The sequence below is a fragment of the Delphinapterus leucas genome, chromosome 5 (genome assembly GCF_059928025.1).
Source record: "Delphinapterus leucas isolate spDelLeu-1000000601 "Yukka" chromosome 5, BTC_Dleu_Yukka2, whole genome shotgun sequence".
Taxonomy (NCBI): domain Eukaryota; kingdom Metazoa; phylum Chordata; class Mammalia; order Artiodactyla; family Monodontidae; genus Delphinapterus; species Delphinapterus leucas.
The window spans coordinates 31928233-31956206 of record NC_143133.1 but is presented as its reverse complement, the minus strand read 5'-3'; the positions used below and the strand labels follow the sequence as shown (position 1 = coordinate 31956206).

Genomic DNA, 27974 nt, shown 5'->3' with positions numbered 1-27974 from the left:
CAGCAATACTCCTCACAACCACCCATGAAACTGTCTTTAGGGGGAAGAATCGCAGAAGTTTAAGCAACTGTTGAATAAGGAAGAATCAGGGGGTTAAGCCTAACATCACCAAAAATATATGAGTAAGACAAAGAATTATGCTTCAGGGCCTTTACAGGAAAAATATTATAACTGATACTGCTGACAACTGCATTTTGAGTGGCAAGTTGGTTAAGTAACTTGAGTATACTTGGTATACCTTGATATCCTTGAGAGAGGAAGACGAAAACACTCAAAAAGTTTTTTGTTTTTTAATCAGAATGGAACTGATGCCAGCTATCACTGGTCAGGAAACAAAGGTAGTAAATAATCAGTGGCTCCATTTAAACCAAAATATGTTGCCAGTGAGACCAAAAGCACATTCTCAGTTCCCAACCTTTCAAGCTCTGAAAGTGTTTTTTTCTTTCCTATTCGTCATGCGCAAGTTAGAAAAATAAAATACACTCTCAGATTCATATGCGGATATTATTTACATTATCAAAGAGAAACCACACTTTTTGGGAAATCATGGCATGCCTTCTTTGGGCAAAAGACGTCAACAAAATCAATGATAACAGTTTGGTTGTTTTAAAATTACCACTGTAAGGTGGAGTTCAAAATGGAAAATTAATAGGTAGATTTACACCACACTCAAGACTAAGTCATAACTAAGGAGGCAGTCCACAAAGACTTTACCATTATTTCCAAGGAAGAAAATCAAGAAGTAAAATTTAATTCTTATGTTAAAGGTTCTTGAGAACAATGAGTAGGAATTACATTTTCTAGTATCTATTTTACTCCCCAGTCAAAAGAAGTTATAACACAGAAGAACGTGGTCGCAACTTTGCAGGGTTCTATGACTTTTTTTTAAAAGTTAAGTATTATCGTGGACGTACAATATTATGTTCGTTTCAGATGTACAGCATAGTGATTCAACATTTAAACATATTAAGAAATGATCACCATGATAAGTCTAGTAACCATCTGTCACCATACAAAATTATTACCATATTATTCCTTATGCTGTATATTATATACCTGTGACTTATTTATTTTATAACTGGAAGTTTATACACCTCTTAATCCCCTTCACCTATTTAGCCTACCCCCACCCCCTTCTGGCAGCCACCAGTTTGTCCCCTGTATCTACAAGTCTGTTTTTGTTTCATTTGTTCTTTTGTTTTGTTTTCTAAATTCCACATATAAGTGAAAGCATATGGTATCTATCTTTCTCTGTTTGACTTATTCCACTTAGCATAATACCCTTCAGGTCCATCCATGTTGCAGCAAATGGCAAAAGTTCATTGTTTTTTATGGCTGCATAGTATTCCATCATGTGTGTGTGTATATATATATATATATATATATATATATACACACCACATCTTCTTTATCCATTCTCCTATTGATGGGCACTTAGGTTGCTTCCATATCTTGGCAATTGTAAATAATGTTGCAATGAACATATGTGAACATATATCTTCTCTAGTTAGTGTTTTTGTTTTCTTCACATAAATACCCAGAAGTGGAACTGCTGGATCATACGGCATAGTTCTTTAACATTTAGCAATATTTTCTTTATTGTAGTACATTAATCTTACCAACAATATACAAAGTTTAAGGTAGCTGGAATGTAATTACAATACCCTAAATATCAATTTCTGTGGCAAATTTTTTTTTTTAGTGTTTTAAAAGAGTAGGAAGAACCATCCTTTTAACCACCTACTTCAGGACTCCTTAACTTGGGACTCCCTGATTCCTTGTTAGAGCACCCGGCTTAAGAAAGCATGGGCTTCAGCACAGCACAATTAGTAAGTATGTACACTTCCCGGGGAGAGGCTTTTTACCGTGATCAGGTAGATATGGCATAGGGAAACTGTATTTGTTTTTTAAATCCATTTTCAGCCTTAATCCCCAGGTTGTCCTTCTCCCCCTGCAATAAGTCACAATCAAGAAAACTAAAAATGGAAAGATCTCATGATACGTTTAAAATATTCAGTACTGATATAATTTAGCCTTTAAGTGCTATCTCCGTTAAGATGTTACCAGTACTCTCTATAAATAGTGATGAATCCCTGCAACTGTGTGCTTTTTTTTCCATACTCAATGTACTTGAATATTTTAAAATGTCTTACCATCCAGAAGACAATCGAAATGAAGACACTGCAAGTACTCCCTCTCTCTCATAAAGCCATTCAGCGGGGTTGCCCAACCTTCTGCCAAAACCTGCACCCACTGCATATCCACCTAGTAAATGAGACAGTAAAGAAAAATGCTTTATTTCATGTACTTATGAACAAAAGCATTAATGGCTTTTTGGAGTTTAATTTTGAAAGCAATGGAAACGAACTTCTCAAGAATGTTTATAGATTTTACAAATCTAATAAACAATAAGGTCACTAGGAAAGTATGTATTTTTCTTAATAAATCTGAATAACATTAGGCTTCCCATAAGAAGGGCATCTCCTAAACCAGTGGTCCTCAAACTTTAATATGTATTAAGAAACCTCTGGAAGGCTTGTTAAATGAAGACTGCTCCACCCCCCCAGTTTCTGATTTAGCTAGTTTGCTGTGGCACAAGGATTTGTATTTTTAACAGGTGCCCAGAAAATGCTAACAATCATGGTCTGGAAACTACACTCTGACAACCACTGTCCTGAACTAAAACAAACTTCAGATAAAATATTTACCAAAAAAAAATCCCTCACCAATGACAGAGTACCCTTCATTTTACAAACACTATATTATTTCTTGAACTTTAAGATTTCTAGTAGATCCCATCAGAATATTAAAGAATTGATGCATTAACGCAAGCTGGATATGCTCATTTTTTAACTGTGTGTGTGTGTGTGTGTGTGTGTGTGTATATATATATATATATATATATATATATATATATACACATATACATACATACACGGAGCAGTGATTCTCATATGAGAAAAGATAAAGCACCTGGCCAAGAGTTGTGCATTATTATGTGACTTACCATGTATACCCAAAGTATTAGGTTGGCATGTTCCACTGAAAAATCAAATAAAGCATTCCCCTCCTTCAATTCACAGGAAAAAATTATATTCGTGCACCAAATTGTTTCACTTTCAAGTTCTCCTCTTACTAATTTTTCCTAAACCTTTGACAATGGCCACTACTCTTCTCTATTGGAATCTAATTCTAGATGGTATCTATTATGGACTGAATGTTTATGTCCCCCTGAAAATATGTTGAAGCCCTAACCCCCAATGTGAATGTATTTGAAGACAGGGCCCTGAAGAGGTGATAAAGAATAAATGAGGTCTAAAGGGTGGGTCCCAACCCAATAGGTCTGGTGCCCTCATAAGAGAAAGAGACACCAGAGCTCCCACGGACACCCTGTGAGGATAAGGTGAGGAGGCATCTGACAGCAAGTCAGCAAGGGAGCCTCGCCAGGAAACAAATCAGCCAGCTCCTGGATCTTGGACCTTCTAACTTACTGAACTATGGGAAAATTAATTTCTGTTGTTTAAGCCATCCAGGGTATGGTATTTGTTATGGCAGCCTAGCATACATTATATGATGTAACCTAATTTTTTTAATTAATTACTTTGCATACTGCTGTGCAAAGAACAAACTACCGTATTGAAAAAAAGATCACATTTAGAAAAGGCAGCTGTTTTTCTGGGTTATTGAGTCTAACTGACCTGGATTCATATGCATTCATTCTCAGTTTCGTTCTCTCTCTCTCTCCCCTTCCCTCCTCCCTGCCCTGTGTGTGTGTGTGTGTGTGTGTGTGTGTGTGTGTGTGTTCGTTCATTTGATGCACAGTCTGTCAGTGACAAAATCTATTGTGCCTTTGCAAAGTCAGCTTTGAGTGTCTCTGCTCTCCAACTCTCCCTCTCTCTGCTCCCCTGCAGCATGTCTTAGCCTCTGGTCAGAAACCCAATTACACAAATCACCTAGATAATGTACTCCTATCAGGAATGTGAGTAAGTCTTTGAAGAGTCTTCCTCCGACCTCAGAAGGCTTGGGGGGTTATTTTTCTTTCTCCTTACTTGCACATTTGGCACCTCCCTGGGTGTCCGGGATTTTAACTATATTAAAAGAAAGGCTGGGAAACTCTAGTCCCGATCCACGTTCTTATTCCTAAATCTCTCCATTTTTAAAGTATATCTGAATGACACAATTTAAAATTCTCTAAGATTTGAAAGTGATAAATTATAGTCACCATTGTCATATCTAGTTTAAATTAGCAGTTTTTTATTGGGAAAAACACCTAATGCTATTATTAGAGCTAACATACACAACAGAATTATTCTTCACGATATAAGAAAGGGAAAGTCAGGGTTTTGACAAGGGATTAGGAAACATGTTTAAAGGGAAAAAATGTTCATTTTAATTATTTAATTATTAAAGGTTTTTAACCTTTTAGAACCCATTCCTTCTGATAAGCCTAAAAACCTTACATAATCTTTGTTCTTTGATATTTCATAATAAATAAATGTTATGACTAAAATGAAATCAAAGCCATGGTAATTTGGAAATATGGTTTTACAAATTAAACATATTTCCCATCCCTGGGGAATTGTGATATACACAACTACCACTATCACCCACACCCTCAAACACAAAAATAAAATCACAAATTCTATAGACTACCCACTATACATAAGGTTAAATCACTCAGCAGGAAAAGGAACAAAGCACTCACTTTATTAATTTTCAATGCTGGTAATGTTTCTGCATCTGTTTTTGCCAAATGAAGCTTATTTTCTGGCACATACAGTTCTTTCACTTCATAAGAGGCATCCACAGGTACAATATCCTATACATCCACAAAAGTACAGTTAAATGTTTGATTCAACAATTTAGCTTTCCCCAAAGGGTATCTTAATGAAGAAAATTAACATTTCAAAATGAGACTTAAAAAACGAAGTGTAAGAGACTCAGAACGAGGGGCGCTCTCTCGCGAGTGAGTCTCGGTTTTTCGGTACGAAACTAACGGCGCTCTGCAATCTTCAGGCCCCGCTTTTCCACACCTCGGTTTCGGGGGTCTCCCGGAAGAACCTTTGACAACGTAGGATGCCTATATGAGAAAGCAGAACCGGGCCAAAGGACTTGTGACAACTTTCTGAAGAACTGCTTGATTACAATCTTCACATAAACACTGGAGCACTGTAACTGGGTTCAAGAAACAATATTTATTGGCTTATGATGTTTGTCATAAAAAAAATACACAGTATGTTTTACTGAAGGCAGAGGTTATGAAGAAAAGATTAGCTTGAAGATGGCGTTAGAGTAAGACGCAGAGATCGCCTTCCTCCCCACGGATACACCAGAAATACATCTACACGTGGAACAACTCCTATAGAACACCTACTGAAGGCTGGCAGAAGACCTCAGACCTCCCAAAAGGCAAGAAACTCCCCACGTACCTGGGTAGGGCAAAAGAAAAAAAGAAAAAACAGAGACAAAAGAATAAGGACGGAACCTGCACCAGTGGGAGGGAGCTGTGAAGGAGGGAAAGTTTCCACACACTAGGAAGCCCCTCCGCGGGCGGAGGCTGCGGGAGGCGGAGGGGGGGAGCTTCGGGACCGCGGAGTAGTGCACAGCGACGGGTGCGGAGGGCAAAGCGGGGAGATTCCCGCACAGAGGATCGGTGCCGACCGGCACTCACCAGCCCGAGAGGCTTGTCTGCTCACCCGCCGGGGCGGGCGGGGCTGCGAGCTGAGGTTCGGGTTTCGGTTTTGGACGGAGCACAGGGAGAGGACTGGGGTTGGCGGCTTGAACATAGCCTGAAGGGGTTAGTGCACCACGACTAGCCGGGAGGGAGTTCGGGGAAAAGCCTGCACCTGCCGAAGAGGCAAGAGACTTTTTCTTCCCTCTTTGTTTCCTGGTGCGCGAGGAGAGGAGGGGTTTAAGAGCGCTGCTTAAAGGAACTCCAGAGACGGGCGCGAGCCGCGGCTAAAAGCGCGAACCCCAGAGACGGGCGCGAGCCGCGGCTAAAAGCGCGGACCCCAGAGACGGGCGGGAGACGCTAAGGCTGCTGCTGCCGCCACCAAGGGGCCTGTGTGCGAGCACAGGTCACTCTCCACACCCCTCTTCCGCGGAGCCTGTGCAGCCCGCCACTGCCAGGTTCCCGGGAACCAGGGACAACTTCCCCGGGAGAACGCACGGCGGGCCTCAGCCTGGTGCAACGTCACGCCGCCTCTGACGCCGCAGGCCCGCCCCGCACGCAGTGCCCCTCCTTCCCCCCCCCCACCCCCGGCCTGAGTGAGCCAGAGCCCCCGAATCAGCGGCCCCTTTAACCCTGTCCTGTCTGAGCAAAAAACAGACGCCCTCCAGCGACCTACACGCAGAGGCAGGGCCAAATCCAAAGCTGAGCTCCTGTGAGCTGTGAGAACAAAGAAGAGAAAGGGAAATCTCTCCCAGCAGCCTCAGAAGCAGCGGATTAAAGCTCCACAATCAACTTGATATACCCTGCATCTGTGGAATACCTGAATAGACAAGGAATGATCCCAAATTGAAGAGGTGGAATTTAGGAGCGAGATCTATGATTTTTTTCCCTTTTCCTCTTTTTGTGAATGGGTACGTGTATGCTTCTGTGTGAGATCTTGCCTGTATACTCTTGCTTCCACCATTTGTCCTAGGGCTCTATCTGTCCATGGTTTTTAAAAAAAATTTTTTTTTCTCAATAATTAATTTTAATTGTAATAACTTTATTATACTTTACCTTCGTTCTTTCTTTCTTTCTTTCCTTCCTTCCTTCCCTCCTTTAGACAACGAATCACCCCAAATTGAGGAGGTGGTCTCTGAGAGCAAGATTTATGATTTTTCCCCCTTTACCTCTTTTTGTGAAGGTGTATGTGTATGCTTCTGTGTAAGATTTTCTCTGTATAGCTTTGCTTCCAACATTTGTCCTAAGGTTCTATCCGTCCCTTTTTTTTCTAAATATTTTTTAATTCAATAACTATATTATACTTTATTTTATTTTTACTGTATCTTCTTTCTTTCTTTTTTCCTTCTTTCCCTCCTTCCTTCCTTCCTTCCTCCCTCCCTCCCTCCTTTCTTTCCTTCTTTGCTTCTTTCTTCCTTCCTTCCTTTCCTCCTTTCCTTCTTTCTTTCCTCATACTTCTACTAATTCTCTCTACTTTTTCTCCCTTTTATTCTGAGCCGTGTGGATGAAAGGCTCTTGGTGCTCCAGCCAGGAGTCAGGGCTCTGCCTCTGAGGTAGGAGAGCCAACTTCAGGACACTGGTCAACAAGAGACCTCCCAGCTCCGCATAATATTAAACGGCGGAAATCTCCCAGAGACCTCCATCATAACACCAGCACCCAGCTTCACTCAACGACCAGCAAGCCACAGTGCTAGACAACCTATGCCAAACAACTAGCAAAACAGGAACACAACCCCACCCATTAGCAGACAGGCTGCCTAAAATCATAATAAGGCCACAGACACCCCAAAACACACCACCAGACGTGAACCTGCCCACTAAAGAGACAAGATCCAGCCTCATCCACCACAACACAGGCACTAGTCCTCTCCACCAGGAAGCCTACACAACCCACTGAAACAACCTTAGCCACTGGAGACAGACATCAAAAACAACGGGAACTACAAACGTGCAGCCTGCAAAAAGGAGACCCCAAACACAGTAAGATAAGCAAAATGAGAAGACAGAAAAACACACAGCAGATGAAGGAGCAAGATAAAAATGCACCAGACCTAACAAATGAAGAGGAAATAGGCAGTCTACCTGAAAAAGAATTCAGAATAATGATAGTACGGATGATCCGAAATCTTGGAAGTAGAATGGACAAAGTGCAAGAAACAGTTAACAAGGACCTAGAAGAAATAAAGATGAAACAAGCAATGATGAACAACGCAATAAATGAAATTAAAAGTACTCTAGATGGGATCAATAACAGAATAACTGAGGCAGAAGAACGGATAAGTGACCTGGAAGATAAAATAGTGGAAATAACTACTGCAGAGCAGAATAAAGAAAAAAGAATGAAAAGAACTGAGGACAGTCTCAGAGACCTCTGGGACAACATTAAATGCACCAACATTCGAATTATAGGGGTTCCAGAAGAAGAAGAGAAAAAGAAAGGGACTGAGAAAATATTTGAAGAGATTATAGTTGAAAACTTCCCTAATATGGGAAAGGAAACAGTTAATCAAGTCCAGGAAGCACAGAGAGTCCCATACAGGATAAATACAAGGAGAAATACGCCAAGACACATATTAATCAAACTGTCAAAAATTAAATACAAAGAAAGCAAATTAAAAGCAGCAAGGGAAAAACAACAAATAACACACAAGGGAATCCCCATAAGGTTAACAGCTGATCTCTCAGCAGAAACCCTACAAGCCAGAAGTGAGTGGCAGGACATACTGAAAGTGATGAAGGAGAAAAACCTGCAACCAAGACTACTCTACCCAGCAAGGATCTCATTCAGATTTGATGGAGAAATTAAAACCTTTACAGACAAGCAAAAGCTGAGAGAGTTCAGCACCACCAAACCAGCTTTACAACAAATGCTAAAGGAACTTCTCTAGACAAGGAACACAAGAGAAGGAAAAGACCTATAATAACGAACCCAAAACAATATAGAAAATGGGAATAGGAACATACATATCGATAATTACCTTAAATGTAAATGGACTAAATGCTCCCACCAAAAGACACAGATTGGCTGAATGGATACAAAAACAAGACCCTTATATATGCTGTCTACAAGAGACCCACTTCAGACCTAGAGACACATACAGACTGAAAATAAGGGGATGGAAAAAGATATTCCATGCAAATGGAAACCAAAAGAAAGCTGGAGTAGCAATTCTCATATCAGACAAAATAGACTTTAAAATAAGGACTATTACAAGAGACAAAGAAGGACACTACATAATGATCAAGGGATCGATCCAAGAAGAAGATATAACAATTGTAAATATTTATGCACCCAACATAGGAGCACCTCAATACATAAGGCAAATACTAACAGCCATAAAAGGGGAGATCGACAGTAACACATTCATAGTAGGGGACTTTAACACCCCGCTTTCACCCATGGACAGATCATCCAAAATGAAAATAAATAAGGAAACACAAGCTTTAAATGATACATTAAACAAGATGGACTTAATTGATATTTATAGGACACTCCATCCAAAAACAACAGAATACACATTTTTCTCAAGTGCTCATGGAACATTCTCCAGGACAGATCATATCTTGGGTCACAAATCAAGCCTTGGTAAATTTAAGAAAATTGAAATTGTATCAAGTATCTTTTCTGACCACAACGCCATGAGACTACATATCAATTACAGGAAAAGATCTGTAAAAAATACAAACACATGGAGGCTAAACAATACACTACTTAATAATGAAGTGATCACTGAAGAAATCAAATAGGAAATAAAAAAATACCTAGAAACAAATGGCAATGGAGACACAACGACCCAAAACCTATGGGATGCAGCAAAAGCAGTTCTAAGGGGGAAGTTTATAGCAATACAAGCCCACCTTAAGAAGCAGGAAACATCTCGAATAAACAACCTAACCTTGCACCTCAAGCAATTAGAGAAAGAAGAACAAAAAAACCCCAAAGCTAGCAGAAGGAAAGAAATCATAAAAATCAGATCAGAAATAAATGAAAAAGAAATGAAGGAAACGATAGCAAAGATCAATAAAACTAAAAGCTGGTTCTTTGAGAAGATAAACAAAATAAATAAACCACTAGCCAGACTCATCAAGAAAAAAAGGGAGAAGACTCAAATTAATAGAATTAGAAATGAAAAAGGAGAAGTAACAACTGACACTGTAGAAATAAAAAAAATCATGAGAGATTACTACAAGCAACTCTATGCCAATAAAATGGACAATCTGGAAGAAATGGACAAATTCTTAGAAATGCACAGCCTGCCAAGACTGAATCAGGAAGAAATAGAAAATATGAACAGACCAATCACAAGCACTGAAATTGAAACTGTGATTAAAAATCTTCCAACAAACAAAAGCCCAGGACCAGATGGCTTCACAGGTGAATTCTATCAAACGTTTAGAGAAGAGCTAACACCTATCCTTCTCAAACTCTTCCAAAATATAGCAGAGGGAGGAACACTTCCAAATTCCTTCTACGAGGCCACCATCACCTTGATACCAAAACCAGACAAGGATGTCACAAAGAAAGAAAACTATAGGCCAATATCACTGATGAACATAGATGCAAAAATCCTCAACAAAATACTAGCAAACAGAATCCAACAGCACATTAAAAGGATCATACACCATGATCAAGTGGGGTTTATTCCAGGAATGCAAGGATTCTTCAATATACGCAAATCTATCAATGTGATAAACCATATTAACAAATTGAAGGAGAAAAACCATATGATCATCTCAATAGATGCAGAGAAAGCTTTCGACAAAATTCAACACCCATTTATGATAAAAACCCTGCAGAAAGTAGGCATAGAGGGAACTTTCCTCAACATAATAAAGGCCATATATGACAAGCCCACAGCAAACATCATCCTCAATGGTGAAAAACTGAAAGCATTTCCACTAAGATCAGGAACAAGACAAGGTTGCCCACTCTCACCACTCTTATTCAACATAGTTTTGGAAGTTTTAGCCACAGCAATCAGAGAAGAAAAGGAAATAAAAGGAATCCAAATCGGAAAAGAAGAAGTAAAGCTGTCACTGTTTGCAGATGACATGATACTATACATAGAGAATCCTAAAGATGCTACCAGAAAACTACTAGAGCTAATCAATGAATTTGGTAAAGTAGCAGGATACAAAGTTAATGCACAGAAATCTCTGGCATTCCTATATAGTAATGATGAAAAATCTGAAAGTGAAATCAAGAAAACACTCCCATTTACCACTGCAACAAAAAGAATAAAATATCTAGGAATAAACCTACCTAAGGAGACGAAAGACCTGTATGCAGAAAATTATAAGACACTGATGAAAGAAATTAAAGATGATACAAATAGATGGAGAGATACACCATGTTCTTGGATGGGAAGAATCAACATTGTGAAAATGACTCTACTACCCAAAGCAATCTACAGATTCAATGCAATCCCTATCAAACTACCACTGGCATTTTTCACAGAACTAGAACAAAAAATTTCACAATTTGTATGGAAACACAAAAGACCCCGAATAGCCAAAGCAATCTTGAGAACGAAAAAAGGAGCTGGAGGAATCAGGCTCCCTGACTTCAGACTATACTACAAAGCTACAGTAATCAAGACAGTATGGTACTGGCACAAAAACAGAAAGATAGATCAATGGAACAGGATAGAAAGCCCAGCGATAAACCCACGCACATATGGACACCTTATCTTTGATAAAGGTGGCAGGAATGTACAGTGGAGAAAGGACAGCCTCTTCAATAAATGGTGCTGGGAAAACTGGACAGGTACATGTAAAAGTATGAGATTAGATCACTCCCTAACACCATACACAAAAATAAGCTCAAAATGGATTAAAGACCTAAATGTAAGGCCAGAAACTATCAAACTCTTAGAGGAAAACATAGGCAGAACACTCTATGACATAAATCACAGCAAGATCCTTTCTGACCCACCTCCTAGAGTAATGGAAATAAAAACAAAAATAAACAAATGGGACCTAATGAAACTTCAAAGCTTTTGCACAGCAAAGGAAACCATAATCAAGACCAAAAGACAACCCTCAGAATGGGAGAAAATATTTGCAAATGAAGCAAATGACAAAGGATTAATCTCCAAAATTTACAAGCAGCTCATGCAGCTCAATAACAAAAAAACAAACAACCCAATCCAAAAATGGGCAGAAGACCTAAATAGACATTTCTCCAAAGAAGATATACAGAATGCCAACAAACACATGAAAGAATGCTCAACATCATTAATCATTAGAGAAATGCAAATCAAAACTACAATGAGGTATCATCTCACACCAGTCAGAATGGCCATCATCAAAAAATCTAGAAACAATAAATGCTGGAGAGGGTGTGGAGAAAAGGGAACACTCTTGCACTGCTGGTGGGAATGTGAATTGGTTCAGCCACTATGGAGAACAGTATGGAGGTTCCTTAAAAAACTACAAATAGAATTACCATATGACCCAGCAATCCCACTACTGGGCATATACCCTGAGAAAACCAAAATTCAAAAAGAGTCATGTACCAAAATGTTCATTGCAGCTCTATTTACAATAGCCCGGAGATGGAAACAACCTAAGCGCCCATCATCGGATGAATGGATAAAGAAGACGTGGCACATATATACAATGGAATATTACTCAGCCTTAAAAAGAAATGAAATTGAGCTATTTGTAATGAGATGGATAGACCTAGAGTCTGTCATACAGAGTGAAGTAAGTCAGAAAGAAAAAGACAAATACCGTATGCTAACACATATATATGGAATTTAAGGGGAAAAAAAAATGTCATGAAGAACCTAGGGGTAAGACAGGAATAAAGACGCAGACCTACTGGAGAACGGACTTGAGGATATGGGGAGGGGGAAGGGTGAGCTTTGACAGGGCGAGAGAGAGTCATGGACATATACACACTAACAAACGTAGTAAGGTAGATAGCTAGGGGGAAGCAGCCGCAAGGCACAGGGATATTAGCTCGGTGCTTTGTGACAGCCTGGAGGGGTGGGATAGGGAGAGTGGGAGGGAGGGAGACGCAAGAGGGAAGACATATGGGAACATATGTATATGTATAACTGATTCACTTTGTTATAAAGCAGAAACTAACACACCATTGTAAAGCAATTATACCCCAATAAAGATGTTTAAAAAAAAAAAAAAAAAACGAAGTGCAAGACAGGGATTTAATGCTGTACCTCCCAATCAACGTTCCTAGTGACAGCTGGTCTACTTGCAAGCAGGTAACATCCCACACACAAGACTTCATTAATCATAATCTCCCACTATCTAGTGAGACAGAAATTCCTGGAATATGCCATATAAGTCAAGATCAGGCAACGACAAAGAAGAGGTAACCTCAAGTAAGGGGTAATGATAAAAATAATTTGGAAACAAAGAAATAAACAGAAAAAGCACTCTAAACATAATCATTATTTTCTGTAACATATTATAAAACCATTTCATTCCAGCTTCCACATGCATCTTTGTCACCATTGTCACTAAAGCCACCTTCTTAGTCATGTAACACAGTATTCCAGAGCACGTCAGCTCTACTCCCACCACTGCAGTTTGAGAAACAGTACTCTCTGATGTCTTACGAAATGTAGTCTGGAAATTTTAACCAAACTTCCTAGTATTCATTTATATCACATTGGGACAGTTCTATCTCATTTGTCCCACAAGTATCTGTCTGTAATTACCACAAACTTATATACTGCTCTTATACACTGCTCATCCAGTGATCTTTACAAGGCCTATTCACACTTGTCATATATCTAGGAATAATTAGTAAATGTGTTTTTTGAGGTTTTCCTTTTTTTTCTTTTTTCTTTTTTGGCCACACTGCACAGCATGCAGGATCTTAGTTCCCTGACCAGGAATCAAAGCGGCGCCCCCTGCAGTGGAAGAGCAGAGTCTTTTTTTTTTCTTCTTTTTTTTGACATCTTTATTGGAGTATAATTGCTTTACAATGGTGTGTTAGTTTCTGCTTTATAACAAAGTGAAGCAGCTATACATATGAAGGGCAGAGTCTTAACCACTGGACCACCTGGGAAATCCTACCAAATGTGTTTAATTACTTTAAAACTTTCCAGTCAAATCAATCAAGTAATCTCTATAAGCATACAAAACTGGCACTGATTAAGGGTTTTCCATATGTATCCAAGCAACAATTTCTTATGCAAAATAAATTAATTCTCAAGAGAATGAGAAGACAAGCCACAGACTGAGACAAAATATCTGGAAAAGGCATATCTGAAAAAGGACTGTTACCCAAAATATACAAAGAACTCTTAAAACTCAACAGTAAGAAAAGAATCCTATTAGAAAATGGGCCAGAGACCTGAACAGACAACTCACAAAAAAGATATACAGATGACAAATAAGTATATGAAACGATACTCTACATCATATATCATCAAGGAAATGCAATTTAAAACAACAATGAGATACCACTATTAGAATATACTTATTAGAATGACCAAAATCCAAAACACTGACCACATCGAATGCTGACAAGGATGCGGAGCAACAGGAACTCTCATTCACTGGTGGTGTGAATGCAAAATCGTACAGCTGCTTTAGAAGACAATCTGGTGATTTCTTACAAAGCTAAACATACTCTCACCAAATAATCCAGCCATCATGCCCCTTGGTATTTATCCAAATGAGGTGAAAACTTACATCCACCTGCACACAGATGTTTATAGCAGCCTTACTCATAATTGCCAAAACTTGAAAACAACCAAGAAGTCCTTTAGTAGATGAATGGATAAACTGTGGTACATACAGACAATGGAATATTAATTATTCAGCACTAAGAAGAAATGAGCTATCAAGCCATGAAAAGACATGGAGAAAACTTAAATGCAGACTACTAAGTAAAAGAAGCCCGTTTGAAAAGGCTACATATTGTATGATTTCAACTATGTGACATTCTGAAAAGGCAAAACTATGGAGACAGTAAAAACATCAGTGGTTGCCCAGGGTTACAGGGGAGGGGAGAAGGGACGAATAGGAAGAACACAGGGGATTTTCTAGGGCAGTGCAACTATTCTCTATGATACTACAATGGTGTATAAATGTCATTACACATTTGTCAGAACCCATAGAAGGTTCAATGCTAACGTAAACTATGAACTATGGATGATAACAATGTGTCAATGTAGGTTCTTCAATTATAACAAAGGTACCACTCTGGTGAGGGATACTGGTAGCAGGATAAGCTGTGTGTGGCAGGGAGGGGAGCCATGGGAGTTCATTCTCTATACTTTCCACTCAAGTTCTGCTGTGAACCTGAAACTGCTCTAAAAAATAAAACCCATTTTAAAAAATGCATAACAACAGAAAAAGTAATTCAAAATGAATATTAATGGAAGAACCAGGTGTTTAAGGACAATACCTACTACTTTTAGAAAGAAAATGTTTGGGAAGAAACCTCAACTTACATTCGGACTTTCATTAATATCTTCAGTAGTGGAAAAAAGCAGAGTCAGATATGTGTCTCAAAGCTAGACGATCTCATGAAAGCCTGAGTGCTACCCCTCAAGCAGTCCGTATGGGTTCTGAGAATCTAGAGAGAATTATTCTACTACATTTTTCTGATATTCTGTTCCCTCAGAGATGGAAGAGCACTGGCTAAATCATGTACCAAAATCAAGCTCCTCCTACCAGTAAATTCAAGGCCTCTGATCTTTTTCATGAAAAACCCAAGAATGAATAAGAAGAGTAAACATGAAGGAAAAAAGAAAGAAAGAATAAAATTAAAAGACATAAATAAAGAAGCACGGCTTACTACCACACCACGTTCAGCTAGGTCTCTGGAGGCCCTTTGTCCTTTGAGCATCCCAGTACTCACGGGAAAGTAGAAAGTGTGTGTTAAGCACAAACTCCGCACAGCACAGGGCACTTCATAAACCTTCCAGACCGCCTTCTGCAATTAAGCCTGCAGTAGGTACCCATAGCAGACGCTATTTATTGTATTTACTAACGGTAAACACGACATGAGGGCATCAAAGAATAATGATGAAGAAGAGAGACAGCTTCCACTGGCTGCCTCAATTTTCTCTTTGTAGATGTAAATACCATACAACCTTGTAAAGACTCTTTTTTAAAATCTAGCGAGAGAAACAGCTTAAGGTAGTCCATTCTGTACCTTCTAACTCCAGGAATTATTTTTAATACATTTATTTTAAATTATAAAACAGCAATAAAGAGAATGTGGAAAGGAGAAAAACCCATCACCCTATATATGGCTATTATTGTCATTGCTGTATATTCCCCTCCAAGCGTTTTTCACCCATGGGCATTACAGGGCAACTGGTAGTTTCAGCATTTTTTACAAAGGCTATTATTACTCCATCAACCAGAAAACAAAAATTCAGAATCAACTTTTCCCAGAACAGTATGATGTGCAGTAAGGGAACTGCACACACTCCCTATATGTGCAATTAGCTTCTTGGACGTGTAAAGCTCTGAAAGGTACCTTGAGGAACACACATTTTCGTAAAATAAAGAATTTAAGTCCTCCACACTAGGAACAAATGCTAAATTAAATTACACAAAAAGTCAGGCATTCATTAGGGCTTTTGTGAGAAAGAGCATATGGTAGTTTCACAAAACACACTTGAAATTAAATATCTACATTAATCACAAAACATTAGACACACAACATTTTCAAAACCAAAAAGAGCTACAAGAACGCAACACAGGTCTATAGGTCAGTTATTTCTGATTTTTGTACTTAAGACCTGAGTTCAGATTCTAACAGTGCAACCTTGAGCAGGTTATCTAACATTTCTCACCTTGTCTCCGTCTCAGCTGTTTAACAACACTGCCACCAAAAAGTGTGTGTGTGTGTGTGTGTGTGTGCGTGTGTGTGTAGTTACAGGGCTGCTGTGACAAATGACTTAAAGTACGTAAACTGCGGGGCTCACATTTACTGGATGCTAACAACAATACCAGCAATGTTCTAAGGGCTTCACGTGAATTAATTCATTTAATTTTCATGCAATCCTACCTATGAAAATAGAAGAAGCTATTGCTATCCTCCTTTTACAGATGAGGAAATTAAGGCTCAGGAGACGTTAATAACGTGCCCCAAATCCCTGTTGTACTTACTGTGTTCCAACGTGCTTACCACACAAATAAATACTCAATAAATAATAGTTACAGTGTGCTTGCTACATGCCAGGAACTGTCCTAAGCACTCTACATTTATTAATAGAATCCTCAGTACAATTCTGAGACAGGCACTATTTTTAATTCCCATTTCACAGATGAGAGAATTGAAGCCAGAGAAATCAGGTTATTTTTTCCAAGGTCGTACAGTTAATTGATAAGTGTTGGAACTGGGATTCCAACTCAGGTCCCAATACTATTCTCCTCCAAATGAGAAAACAAATTTTAAAAAAAAATTAAAAGAAAAACCTTTACTGTTTTTTCCATAAAACTAAGTTATGAAACATTTTGCCTCATAAATTGTTCTTAGTTTACTTTCATGATTTTATTAAACATTTACAGTTCCCAGGGTTTCTGGTCAGTGTGTGATCTTTCTGTGTCCTAGACAAAAGTAAAGATATTCAACATTTCAGTTACATCTAAACATTTCTACTAATAACAAGTGAACGATGTTCAACCAACTTTCTCAAACTCCATCACTGTGAATAAATTGAAAACCTCCACTTCCACCACTTGAGACCCCTTAGAACTTTGAAAACCAGAATCACAGTCTGGGAATAAATGACACAGGAACTCCAGGGAAGAGAAGAATTTCACTGATACAAACAACTCTACATAAAACTTTCTTTGCCATCTCTGAAGCCTATATTATTTTGTAAGGATGAGATGCCTTTTTTGTGATGGGTGTTGACTACTCTCCCCCACCCCCCATTTACCAGTAATAGCTGTCAACAATCTTGGAGGGTCAGAGGAGCGCATCCAACAGACTAAATCTTTTCATCTCTGTTGGACGCAACAGGGCATTTTTAGCTGGTTTCCTAAGCCATCATCACTGGAGTCAGCTCACAAATACTAATGAATGGCAGCAGTGCACACTGCCCACTGTAATGCTCCCAGCACAAGGCTGGGTGTGTCTCCGCCTTGCCTCCACCCTGGAATCCCCCCTTCTGTAGAACGCCACGACACTGGAGTGTACACTCAGGTATGTGAATCTGCTCCCTCTGAAGAGACTCTGTTCAAAGTAAGAACTGAGAACCAACAAATGTTTCTTTCTATACATCGTGTCTATTTCTTTCCAACCACACCCTAAGTTAAAAAACAGATTACAAACAGTTTGTGAGCAAATCCAAGAGAACTAGTTTGAACATGAAAGAGTGGTATCTATATTATAAATCCAACCAAATTATTTTTTTATGCTCTGTACACTAATAATGCCACAGCTTTAGTAATGCATGTTAGTAATGTGCTGCTTTGTATGCATGAACTTACAGGCTATAATCACTTTTTTTTTTTTTTTTTAATTTTTTTTGGCCATGCCACGTGGCTTGCAGGATCTTTGTTCCCCAACCAGGGTTCAAACCCGTGCCCCCTGCAGTGGAAGTGTGAAGTCCAAACAACTGGACCGCCAGGGAATTCCCCTATAATCACTTGCTTTTCAAAATGGAGGGAAGTCGTTCGAGAAGATAATTTTAAATTACATAAAATTTTATTGTTTAATATTTATAATTAAAATTTTATTAAAATTATTTAAAAGGCTTCCCTGGTGGTGCAGTGGTTGAGAGTCCGCCTGCCGATGCAGGGGACACGGGTTCGTGCCCCGGTCCGGGAAGATCCCACATGCTGTGGAGCGGCTGGGCCCGTGAGCCATGGCCGCTGAGCCTGCGCGTTTGGAGCCTGTGCTCCGCAACGAGAGAGGCCACAACAGTGAGAGGTCCGCGTACCGCAAAAAAAAAAAAAAATTTAAGTATAAAACTGTTTTCATTACAAGCATGTCACAAAATTCTTCCCTTTTCAAAATTCACACCCTGCAATTATTTTAAACTGAATTTTAACCTCACAACTTAGATATAAAATTCTTCTGATATCTAACCAATGGCAAAATAAAGGTTCAAGAGGTTGCTACTGTTTTTCTCTCCTAAAAAGGTACATAAAGTGAGCACTTTTGGAATTAACACAAACATAGCAGGAGCCAACAGGAACATGGAACACATACTCAGAGGAAGCGAGTTCTCTGTGGACTGGACAACTATCAGGAAGACAAAAAGGTTTTAAAATGCAGACACAGCCAGTTCCTAGCACATTCTACTGACAAATAGTTTTCGTTTCCAAACCCACTACTGAACATCTAAAAGAGTCAAAACCACCTCAAAGTGAGACAAGAGATCTGGACAACAGAACATGAAGTCCCTGCCACACGAGCTACCCATTTTAGTTGGGATTCATTTGGATTCCCAGAGACACAGTCAGCCGTTAGAAAATAATGTGTTCTTCTGAAACCTGTACAAATGAAACCCTTCATTTCAGGAAATTTCCTTTAAAACAAAAATAGATCACAAGCCAGGTCAGGAACAAGTGTTCATGTACCTAACCCCTTACTTCCAGTTTTAAAAGCTCCATAGTCGCCAAGTATTTAAGGGTAGAGAGGAAACAGGGGTGCTCCTAGGAGTTCTCCTGAGTAGGGGGTGAGTAAACAATTCACATGCTACCATTAATGAGGTAGGTCTAGAAATATTTTAAAATTTAATTTTAAAATGTAACATGGATACTCAAAACTTTTTCTTTTTTTTTGCTTGACTGACTAAATACAATCTAAGACCTAACATATGTTGTATCCATATCTTTGTTCAAAGAGAAAATTGTTTTTTTCCTGGAAACTGGCCAGCAGAACAAACAACATTCACTACCTGAAAATAGTAGTTCTTGCCTTCTCTTTTTAATCTTCCTAAAGAACTGTGAATAAGTTAATAAAGACAGTGACTTCACATTTTAAATTTTTCCTTTAAGTATTTTCTGAACTTTTTCTTGAGCCAAATCTCAACAGATTTGAACACTAGAGAGCTCAATCATCTTTTTATGAAACTATTAAATTTCTATTATCTAAGCTACATGTCTGCAAAGCATGAACACCAACGACATACTGGCATCACTTTAAAACTGAGCTGCAAAGTCTGGTTTTACATGCAGTATAAAACCCATTTAGAGCACTAAACCACCATTTCATAAGAAGATAAACCCTTAAATAATTTATAGCACTACTAAATCTAGAGTTCCTAGTAGATTTAAAAACAGTATTTAAAATATCACTTTAGATTAAAACCATCAGCAAGAAGCCTACTTCTTTATGTCATAACCCGCCAAGTTAAAATGCAATACCAGCAGGCCATCTAGTGACCATTCAAGGGTTAGGAAAAAACTTAAATAAAAAACCCTCAGTATTTTCCAGTGTCTTCTATCTTCTTGGATAAAAATGTGCCAACTGAAGCATACTGAGAAAATAAAGATGCTCTGACAAAATACTGAGAAATTAAGTATTTATTTAAATGACCACACTGCCTATACCAATTATACTACGTGAGCCAGATCAAAAGAGAAATATGACAATCCAGAGATAACAGAACCAAAATACCCACCATCCTAAAATACCCACTGTAGACCACACTAAAAATATTTTTTCCTGGGCTTCCCTGGTGGTGCAGTGGTTGAGAGTCCGCCTGCCGATGCAGGGGACACGGGTTCGTGCTCCGGTCCGGGAAGATCCCACACGCCGCGGAGCAGCTGGGCCCGTGAGCCATAGCCGCTGAGCCTGCGTGTCCGGAGCCTGTGCTCCGCAACGGGAGAGGCCACAGCAGTGACAGCCTCGCGTACCGCAAAAAAAAAAAAAAAAATTTTTTTGTTGGACAGTGAAAATCAATTCCATATCTTAATAATGATAAAATTTCATATTCTAAGGCAAATCAAGGAAAATTTAAACATGAAAATTTTTCACTGCCCTTTGACCTCTCTCCCCTCTACTGTGCATTGTGTATCTGCATTATGCATTGGCCTAACCTTCCCCACTGGCAGAAATTCACGTTCAATCATAAAGAGCAATGTTCTCCTAGCACCAACAAGACAACTCCTTAAAAGATAGTATTCCTTCTTGGGGACTTCCCTGGTTGGCGCAGTGGTTAAGAATCCACCTGCCAATTCAGGGGACATGGGTTCGAGCCCTGGTCTGGGAAGATCCCGCATGCCACGGAGCAACTAAGCCCATGTGCCACAACTACTGAGCCTGCGCTCTAGAGCCCGAGAGCCACAACTACTGAAGCCCGTGCACCTATAGCCTGTGCTCCGCAACAAGAAAAGCCGCCACAATGAGAAGCCTGTGCATCACAACGAAGAGTAGCCCCCACTCGCCGCAACTAGAGAAAGCCCACGCGCAGCAACAAAGACCCAATGCAGCCAAAAATAAATATATTAATTAATTAATTTAAAAAAGAAGATAACATTCCTTCATGATCTTGTAAGGGGCCACAATGACCCCCACTTTGTACTCACAGATCTGGATTGTGCAAACTATCTACGTCATTTAATGTACAGCCCTCTGTCTCAAAAACCTATATAACTGTGCTTTGACCTTTAAGGGCAGAACAGTCCTCAGAGCTTGCTGAGGGCCTGTTCCTGGGTTAAAATACTCTATTTGACTCGAATAAAGTTTTCCATTTCTTTCTTAGATGGATTAATTTTTTCTCGACAGTAAAGAATGTTAAAGAAACAACACCTGGTAGAATTCATTTCAGAAAAGTCTCTCCAAAGTAATACGGAGCATCAGACAGAAAAAATTCCACTTATCACCAGAGGAGGCAGCACTTGTCAAACACCTGAACTATCCTGAGACAAACAACTTCACCTCCCTGAATCTGTTTCCTCATCAGTAAAATGAGGAAAATTATAACTACTTCTCAGAGTTTTAACAAAAATTAAATGCAATAATGCTACTGAAGGGACTACCAAAGGCTTTGCACATGCTAAGAGTTCTGCTCTTCCATCTCTACCTGCGCCATTCCCTGCCAGCACTCACAATTATATTCTTAGACATAATGCTAGTCAATGAAGAACCTCTAATCTTCACATCCCCACTCAAAGCACACACTAGAAAGCTATGGAGATTTAGTTACTATTCCCTGAAAACACCATTGCACTCGACATCTTCATCCCCTCCACCCGCAATCTGTATTTGTGATATTAGCTCTACCATGTGAGCTCACATAACCCACCCTTGGAAAACCTAACAGATATCTTTGTGGAACTTCCCTGGCGGTGCAGTGGTTAGGACTCCAAGCTCCCAATGCAGGGGGACCGGGTTCGATCCCTGCTCGGGGAACTAGATACCCCATGCATGCCACAACCAAGAGTTCACATGCCACAACTAAGGAGCCTACGAGCTGCAACTAAAGGAGCCTGCCTGCCACAACTAAGACCTGGCACAACCAAAATAAATAAACAAATAAATAAAATATTTTTTTAATGTCTTTGTGATGACAGTGAAGTTGAATTGCACTGGCTACCCCTGGACCACCAGGGAGAAGGAGCTTGTTAGGAAAAGCACATTACACTAAGTCACCTTGCAATAAGGGTGCAGCAGGCAAAGAAACTCCTTGTATCACCAACTGACCATAAACTCTGAGCTGAACGTCAGGTATGCACCGGTTTCCCCATGTATCCTAATGTTCATCTGAGATTCAACTTTGTGAGAAAATCAAAGGAGAATATGCCAGAACAGAAGTAGTTGGGTACGTGTGCATATTTCTTCCTTCAATTGTACTCTTAAATTCTATATCATGTTGTAAAAGAAAAAAAAGAATTTATATAGTCATTCTAGTTTATAAATAATGGTAGTAAGGACCAAAAATTAAGGTCCATGAGGCAGGAATCTGTACTGTCTAATTCACTGCCACATCCACAGTGGTTTACAACAGTGCCTAGCATGTATGGCACTAGGTATTTGTTAAATTAACTCACAGGATCAACCAGTACTAACAGAAATACATATTTTCAATGGGAAGTGAAGTCATTTACTTAGGAAAGCATATAACTGAAATCTTTTCGCCAAAAGAGCGTGGTTCCCAAAAAAGCAATTGCATTAAGGAGGCATTTACATTTATTCTTTTGTCACCACCCAGCTTTAGAATAAAAATGAGTAATTTTCAAAAGAAAATTTCCCTGTCTTAAACTAACATAACCAGAATACCTTTCTGGCCATAAATTTAATTATATTGTACTTGAGTTGTAATAAGAACACTCTTGAAAGTAAAAGCCAGAGGCATATGAAAATGAATTCTAGGAATTCATGTACCTGGAATCCTAGGTATGGAGTCCAGTAAGTTCATGAACAAGTTAGTTAATATCTCTGAAATACTTCATAGGTTTACTCTGTGAATAAAACTAGACAACATACACAAAGTACTCTGCAAAGACCAAGTAGGAAACCACCAAAGTAATTCAAGGGTGAGGTGGTTAGAAGCTAAAGTAGGACAAAAGACCACTTCCCCTGAGATTCTAACAATCAAAGCAAATATTTTAAAAGACACAAAGCCCCACATACATGTCCCTTACAGTAAGTAGTCACTAGATGTTAGTTTATCTATCCCTCTTTTTCAAAACCTTGAATGAAACTGTCCAATTATCAGATTGTCTAGCAAGAATAATATAGACTAATATCTGTATAAAAGGAAGAATAATAGGTATAATCATTAATTAGGAACAAACAAATTGGGAGCAAGGCATTAAGGCCACAGAGACCAGAGACTAAGGCAAGCCATGGCATCAAAAAAAGAAAAAAAGTAAACACTGTGGTGAAATGCATAAGGACAATAATTTTTAAAAAAGCAGCTTGAAACCAAACTATGGAGAAGCTTGAACACAAATTACCTTAATTCTGTAAACAATGGGAAAAAAATCAATATATATTTTAGAGTAAAAAAAAGAAAGGATTAGACTACACTTTAGAAAGATGATTCTGCCAACAATATAAAATGGAATAAAAGGCAGACAGGACTGGAGGTGGGGTGACCAACTGTACAGTGGCAGTCAACACTCAATTTTTCACTGTTACAGGGGGGAAAAAAGGCAAAGTCCTGTGCATAACAGACACCACATGAGCCTGCATTTTCATTTTACAGAATCATGGTTAAAAATAATTTAAGTCTAAATACAGTGAGGGATCTTGGATTGAATCCAAGGATAGGAAAGGATAATAGTGGAAAAGCTTGTGAAATCCAAATAAGTTTGTGCTTTAGTACAAAGTACCAAGCTTAATTTCTCAGTTTTGAGAAATGGTCTATGATCATGTAAGTTATTAACCTGAGAGGAAGCTGGGTGAAGGATATACAAGAACGCTCTGTAATATTTTTAGATTTACAGAAGAATTGCCAAATTTTCTCAAGATAAATTTTTCTTGAAAAACAACACATCATCTTCCCACTACAAAAAAAAAAAAGAAAGAAAGAAGAAAGCCTCTATGTAGGTAAAAGTGTCAAACTCAAAGGACACAACTCTGAGTAGGGCCCCAAAGAAGTATTCAGGAATTGAAGGAAAGAAAGAATGGAAGGAGGGTAGCCAGCACACTCTAAGTTTAATAATCCCTTAAGTGTCTGAACTATCTGGAATTATCTATAGCCCATAAAATGGCTTCTGAGATTCATGAGCCCCCTAAAATTTTATGAGAATATCTATGTGTATTTTTCTGAAGTTTTGTAAAACACTTAAGAATCAGTAATTAGATATAAAAAACAGACAATCCAAACTAACAGAAAATAGAACTATCGGGAATTCCCTGGCAGTCCAGTGGTTGGGACTCTGCACTTTCACTGCCATGGGCCAGGGTTTGATCCCTGGTCAGGGAACTAAGATCCTGCAAGCCACATGGTGTGGCCAAAAATAGCAAAAGAAAAAAGAAAATAGAACTAAGTATAACTTTCTAACATTGATATGACAAATCTCAAGTTAAAAAAAAAGATAGGTTCAACATATAAAAAATGCAAGCAAAACTACAATCTAAATATAAAGGAAAAATACTGAAAACATAGTTTCAATGAAAATGGCATAGAATTAATATTTATTGATTTCATACAAATTTATAAGAAAACTATAAACAGCCCCAACAGAGTAAAAATAGAGTAAGGACAGACAATTCACTGAAAACTAAACAGAGATTACACAATAGACCACCACCTAACAAGCAGAAAGGCCAGCTCATCATCTATAAAATCAAACTTTCTTGAGCCCATCACAGAGCTGAGGTCCTAAAGCAGTAACATGAGCTGCTTCCAAAGAGTGACAAGTCCCACCAAGAAAAGTCAAGACACATGAATTATCTCCCTTTAGTAAAGCCTGGGAGGAAGAGATGGCTGCAAAAAAGCAGGAAGAAGAAAACAGCTTTAAAGTTTTGAAAATTCTTCAAGGCTGAGTGTGGACTAGTGTGACAGGTGAGTATCCCTGGGAACCCAGACGTGAGGAGCTCTGCGCTCACTCACAAGCAGGCCTACAGGAGGTATGCAGAAGGAACGTGAAGAGCAGGTCTGGAGACCAGAGCGCTCCCTCGGTGGCGCACAGCACAAAGCTCTGCCCACTCCCTGCAGCACTGTCTCATCCAAGACAAAAGCCTTAGGCTGATGGGGGACGGCAGGAAACCGCTCCCCACCCGAGCCCTAGCCTCCCAGGGTCTGCTGTTTTGGGGGAGGGGTAGAAGCAAGTATGGTCTGCCAAAAGGAGGTGGAAGAAACTCTCTTGGCCCAGGATCCTGAACCGATACAAACCAGGGATCTGCACGTGAGGAGCAGAAAACTCACCCTCCAAGACCTCCCAGGTTCAAAGAGAGGCTGGCTACCATGCAGGGAGGGGAAGCAACACTGAGAAAGACCCACTCCAAGATCCAGAAGCATAGGTCCTGCTTAAGGCTGAATCTGGACCAGCAGAACTGAAAACCACCACTGCTCCCCCATCGTGAGCTTGGCACTAAGTAATAAGCAACAGTAGTTTACTGCTGTGAGAGAGGAGCAAGAGCCTGGAAGGGGACCCCTTCTGCGGTACAGGCACATAGGGAATGCTAAAAGCTGAGGACGGAGCAGAAACACTGGGGAAAACCCTCCAGCAGGCCAGATCCCACACTAAGCACAAGGAAAACAGCTCACCCCTGGAGAAATGTGAAGCGGGTGCTGCATGAAGAATAACTATAGAATAAGGAAACCCTAACCCAGCTGAACTACTTATTAAACTAACTCAACTCACTATACTGACAGTGTGACAGAAGAAGCATAAATGCCCAAAGCATAAATACCACTTACCTCAATCTCCACTGTTCTTCCAGACACAACACCCAGCATTCAATAAAAAATTAGGACACATCAAAAAGAGCAAGAAAAAACACCCACTGTTAAGAAATACAGCAAGATCCAGAAATGACCCAGAGGTTAGAACCATCTCAGGCAGGACTTTAAAATAATTAAAATTACTATGTTAAAAGATCTAGTGCAAAAGCGGACCGCATGCCTAAAAAGATAAAGGATTTCAACAGAGAGATGTACACTATACTAAAAACAAAAAAGATAGCCAAATGATGATAGAATTTTTTAATTATCAGAGTTTAAAAATTCTTCCTATGGGCAAATCAATATATTGGATACAGCTAAGGAATCAGTAACCTTGAAAATAAGTGAATAGAAATTAATAAAGCTGAAAAGTTAAGACAAAAAAGGGTGAAAGAACAGAGCATCTTTAGGCTGCAGGAAAATATTATATTGTCTAACATATGAGTAACTAGAGTCCCATAAGGAGGAGAGAGAATAGGACAAAAGAAATATTTGAAGACATAATGGTCAAGAGTTTTCGAAAACCAATAAAAGAATAAACTACCAACCCAAGAAAGTAAAAGAACTCTGAACTGAAAGAAATCGATCTAAATATACTGAAAGACCTATAAACTTCATACTAAAACTGCTGAAAACCAAAAAGATTAAGAGCAAATGTTGAATTTAGGCAGGAAAAAAAAAGAAACATTATAAAGAGAGGAGGAAAAAAGAAAAGAATCACATCAGACTTTCATCAGAAACAATGCAAACAAGAGGACCATGGAACAACATCTTTAAAGTACTAAAAGAAAAACGCCTGTCAACCCAGAACTCTATGCCCAACAAACACATGAAAAGATGTTCATCATCACTAATTATGAGAAAAATACAAATCAAAACTACAGTGAGGTACCATCTCACACCAGTTGGAATGCCCTTTATTAAAAAGTCTACAAATAATAAAACGCTGGAGAGGGTGTGGAGGAAAAGAAACCCTCTTATGCTGTTGGCGGGAACGTAAACTGGTGCAACCACTATGGACAACAGTATAGAGGTTCCTCCAAAAGCTAAAAATAGAGTTGCCATATGATCCAGCAATCCCACTCCTGGGCATACACCCAGACAAAACTATAATGCAGAAAGATATATGCAGCCCAATGTTCACAGCACCACTATCTGCAATAGCCAAGACATGGAAACAACCTAAATGTCCATCGACAGATGAATGGATAAACAAGATATGGCATATACATACAATGGAACATTACTCAGCCATAAAAAGGAACGAAATAACGCCATTTGCAGCAACATGGATGGACCTAGAGATTATCATACTAAGCAAAGTTAAGTCCGAAAGAGAGACAAATACCACCTTACATCACTTATACGTGGAATCTAAAATACGACACAAATGAACATATCTACGAAACAAAAACAGATTTACAGATATAGAGAACAGACTTGTGGTTGCCAAGGGGGAGGGGGGTGGGGGAGAGAAGGACTGGGAGTTTGGGATTAGCAAATGCAAACTATTATATGTAAGATGGATTAATAACAAGGTCCCATTGTATAGCACAGGGAACTATATTCAATATCCTGTGATAAACCATAATGGAAAAGAATACGAAAAAGAACATATATATGTATAACTGAGTCACTTTGCTGTACAGCAGAAATTAAACACAACATTGTAAATCAACTGTACTTCAATACAATTTTAAAAAATGTATCCTATGCCCTCCCCCAAAAAATCTTTTAAAAATGAACAAACAGATGAGAAAGATCTGATACAAAGCCCTTCCAAACTCAGTCCTCTGTGCCTCCCAGTATGCTATGTGTACATTGAAACTATGGTTTCTAGGACACTTTCTAGGAGTTACATACTCTAATTTCTATCACCTACAATGTAAATTCCTCAAGGACAGAAAACACAGCTGGTTAAGCTCTGTAGTGCCAGTGCCCTAGAATGTGACTAACTACAGTAGCAGGCTTTTAACAGATATTGGATTGATGATGGATAATGAAAGAAT

At 39.1% G+C, this 27974-nt stretch overlaps 1 protein-coding gene across 5 annotated transcripts in view; it reads right to left on the bottom strand.

Moving 5' to 3' along the window:
• The window catches only part of PAPSS1 (3'-phosphoadenosine 5'-phosphosulfate synthase 1), a 117014-nt gene that overhangs the window by 48805 nt on the left and 40235 nt on the right, over positions 1 to 27974 (bottom strand). For all 5 annotated transcript variants that reach the window (XR_016393221.1, XM_022567085.2, XM_089911594.1 and 2 more), the window contains 2 exons: positions 4706 to 4819; positions 2154 to 2265 (listed from right to left, as the gene is read on the bottom strand). Coding sequence is in view for 4 of the 5 variants with exons in the window: in XM_022567085.2 (XP_022422793.1) it covers positions 2154 to 2265; positions 4706 to 4819 (226 nt within the window). In the remaining variant the exon portion in view is untranslated. The remainder of the gene's footprint in view (positions 1 to 2153; positions 2266 to 4705; positions 4820 to 27974) is intronic.